Source organism: Ranitomeya imitator, chromosome 2, assembly GCF_032444005.1.
Source record: "Ranitomeya imitator isolate aRanImi1 chromosome 2, aRanImi1.pri, whole genome shotgun sequence".
NCBI classification, from domain to species: domain Eukaryota; kingdom Metazoa; phylum Chordata; class Amphibia; order Anura; family Dendrobatidae; genus Ranitomeya; species Ranitomeya imitator.
This window is the reverse complement of record NC_091283.1, coordinates 180,874,777-180,878,254: the sequence shown is the minus strand read 5'-3', so window position 1 is coordinate 180,878,254 and position 3,478 is coordinate 180,874,777. Positions and strand designations below refer to the sequence as shown.

The 3,478-nt window shown below is 56.7% G+C and overlaps 1 protein-coding gene across 1 annotated transcript; it reads right to left on the bottom strand.

Annotated features, from left to right (window-relative positions):
* Positions 1 to 505: 505 nt before the first annotated feature.
* IER5L (immediate early response 5 like) lies at positions 506 to 2,405 on the bottom strand. The gene has a single exon (XM_069748166.1). It carries the CDS (start codon positions 2,299 to 2,301, stop codon positions 1,429 to 1,431), a length of 873 nt encoding a protein of 290 aa, XP_069604267.1. The 5' UTR covers positions 2,302 to 2,405; the 3' UTR covers positions 506 to 1,428.
* Between the last annotated feature and the right edge of the window lie 1,073 nt (positions 2,406 to 3,478).

The window sequence follows — 3,478 nt, the reverse complement described above, 5'->3', positions numbered from 1 at the left end:
CATAGAGGTTGCCCCATGTTAGAGAAGGGTGTATATACCATAGAGGTTGCCCCATGTTAGAGCAGAAGTGTCTATAAATTATAGAAGTTGCCCGAACCACCGCCATGTTGGACCCTCTGGATTAAATTAGGAGGGGGTCCAGCATTGGTTGACTGCACCCCTTGTTTAAATGGATGGTAGGGACCCAAAGACAAGGGTGTGCAGAAAGTAGGGGGCATAGGCCGGTGAGGGCAGGGTCCTCGCCCCTCTGTATCAGTCTGTAATTGTTAGTCTGTTTACTGTAAGTGATATCTGTAACTTGTATGTAACCCCTTCTCATGTACAGCGCCATGGAATCAGTGGTGCTATATAAATATTATTATCAGCCCTGTGTGGGTAGAGGGGCATGGTGGACCCATCGGACAGGTGGTGAGTGAATCCCTCCTAGTGCCCCCTATGTGCCCATGCTCCACACCGTCACTGAAGAGTTCATTACCCAAAGAAACCAAAATGGTCAAAGATTTTTCAATATTTTTTTTTTTTTTATTTAAGATTATAAATTTAAACAAATAAATCTGAACAGTTTTACCCGGTGATATACAGTTCAATATACACAAAATACAGGTCATCGGACACAAAAATAACGTTTGGCAACGTGGATCTGGTACACATAGTGCTCGTAGTGAGTGCTGGCACGGCAGGCTCGTCATCCTAAACCACCTTTTTACAACAAAAGGATTAAATGCCAAAAACAAATATATAAACAATAATAATGGACAGATCACGTGATCAAACCGATGCTGGTCTCATGGAGTCAGGTGAAGGCTGAAAGGAGGGGAGAGGGGGGAGATGCGGCTTCACATGGAACTTAGTGTTATCATCATCAGACGGTGACAGGTCCATCTTTACTATAGTCATAGGGGGGGGGGGGAGTTATCAAGTTTCCAAAACAGCCCCCCTCCCCCCCACCAATCCAATATGACCCCCTCTAATATCATGATTGGCAGGAATAGAAGGTGACATAAAAGTTACAATGTCACCATTTCTGCCTTCATCTTACAACCTTAAAACTTGACATAAGACTGGAGAAGACCCATGATGAGAAGAAGTGAGGAGGACCTGGCTTATTGTTCCTCCAGGTCCTTCTCCTGGTCCTCACTGAGGGTCTGCAGGAAGAATAAGCCAGGGGTCCTCTCATAAGTGCGGAGATACCAGGGGTGGATGGGGGACTGGACCCTTCACCACCATCAGACCAGGTGAGGAACCATCATGGGAGAAGAAGTTCCTCCCCAACTTGTGAGGAGCTTCCTCAGCCAGTGCCCACACATGAGAACATTAATAAGACCTCCATTAGATAGATAGGTGCTTCTCTGCTCTGTAAAAATAAAGTCCAAAGACATTCTGGTCTGTACAGGGTGTAGAAAACATGGTCCTCTACAGGAGCCCCCGCTAGAACGCCACGATGGCCCGAGTCCATGCCCCCAGGCTGGCCAGCGCCTGTTTGCCGCACAAGTGCCCGTTCACACTGGGCTCCGGCTCCGCCTGCCGGCTCATCAGTCCCGAGAAGCCGGAGCCGAAGATGGAGATCAGGTTGGAGATGTTGGAGGAGTCCGCGGGCTCCGGCGGCGCCAGCTGCGGGCAGAAGTCCTCGTAGCGGCCCCTCTTGCAGGGCACGCAGTGGGGCTCCAGGTCGTCGTCCTCGCCCGGGCCGCCGCCGCTGTAGCTGTACCCCGCCGGGGGATACCTGCGCTTGGGAGCCGCCGGGAGCGCAGCCGGGCACGGTGCGCCATGGCACGGGCACTGCGAGGCGCAGCAGTCCTGGTGCAGGAAGCCGTTCTCCACGGTGGTCACTACGTGAGTGTCCAGGTCCAGCACCGTGGTCTGGCTGCAGTGAGCGCCGGCTCCGGCGGAGGCTTCCGAGCAGCAGCTCCGGGGGTAGAAGCTGCCTCCGTGCAGTAAGTCTTTGGCCGGGTGCGGCGCCAGGGCGCACGGCGGCAGCTCCAGCGGCTCCTCCACGGGCTCCAGCATGTCGGGCTGTATCCGCGGCAGCTGCTGCATCTCGTCCTCCTCCTCCGGGATCTGCAGGGGGCTCAGCTCCGGGATCTCCTCCACCGGGGCGCACTCCATGGGCTGCGGCGGGAAGGGCTGCCGCCGGTACAGCTCCGCGTAGCGCTCGCTCAGGTAGAGCTGCCGGGCGTTGCGCAGGACGTAGGACACCAGCAGGTTCTTGTGCAGCTTGATGCCGCCTCTCTGGGTGCGGGAGCTGTGGATCTTCCGCAGGGACAGGCTGATCAGGCTCTGCGCGTCCAGGGCGCACTCCATGCTGGACGGGGACGCCGCCAGCAGCAGCCGAGGGCTCGCACGGACTCTCTGTGAACACCGCAGCCGCCTCTCCTCCCCTCCAGCCTGCCAAGCTCAGAGCTGCTTGTGCCTGATCCCCGGCTCTGGGACAGTTATATACCGCCAGCATGGTCCCGCCTCAGCCGAGAGCGGCCAATCACATGCGCGGATTCACCACGATTGACAGCTAATCCACGCCTCCATTCAGCACTTCTAGCCAATGGGGTCAAGGCGGGCACTCGGTGCCATTCAAACGCCGGAGCTTTGCTCGCTGCAGGGAGAGAGGAGCCGGCGGCACAGGCGGCAGTGCTGGGGGCGCGGGCACCGCTGCCAGGACGGGGGCACTGCCAGGGTATGACACCGGGCTACATGGCGGCAGCAGCACTGCTGGTAGGTGCACCGTCATAGCGTGGCCTCACCCCGCTGCCCTGGGCACAGACACAGCTAGGGATGTGGAGGGCAGTCACACCCGGGATAGGTGCCAGTCTCTGCGTAAGGAGGCAGGATTAGAAATGGCACGTGACCATTGGGGCCCCATTATAGTGCAGGCACAATGCTCACAGCAATGCCACAGGGACGCTGCCCACAGCAATGCCACAGTCCAGGGACAATGCCCACAGCAATGCCACAGTCCAGGGACAATGCCCACAGCAATGCCACAGTCCAGGGACGCTGCCCACAGTGATGTCACAGGGACACTGCACACAGCAATGCCACAGTCCAGGGACGCTGCCCACAGCAATGTCACAGTCCAGGGACCCTGCCCACAGTAATGCCACAGTCCAGGGACGCTGCCCACAATGATGTCACAGGGACACTGCCCACAGCAATGTCACAGTCCAGGGACGCTGCCCACAGCAATGTCACAGTCCAGGGACGCTGCTCACAGCAATGTCACAGGGATACTGCCCACAGCAATATCACAGTCCAGGGACGCTGCCCACAGTGATGTCACAGGGACACTGCCCACAACAATGCCACAGTCCAGGGGCGCTGCCCACAGCAATGCCACAGTCCAGGGACGCTGCCCACAGTAATGTCACAGTCCAGGGACAATGCACACAGTGATAACAGGGATAATATACACCATGATGTCACAGCTCAGGAATAATGCACACAGCAATCTCACAGTAATACACTGTCACAATCCAGTGAGAAT

What these genes read in the sequence shown, in the direction of transcription:
- IER5L (XM_069748166.1), bottom strand. Translation starts at nt 2,301, where the DNA reads ATGGAGTGCGCCCTGGACGCGCAGAGCCTGATCAGCCTGTCCCTGCGG.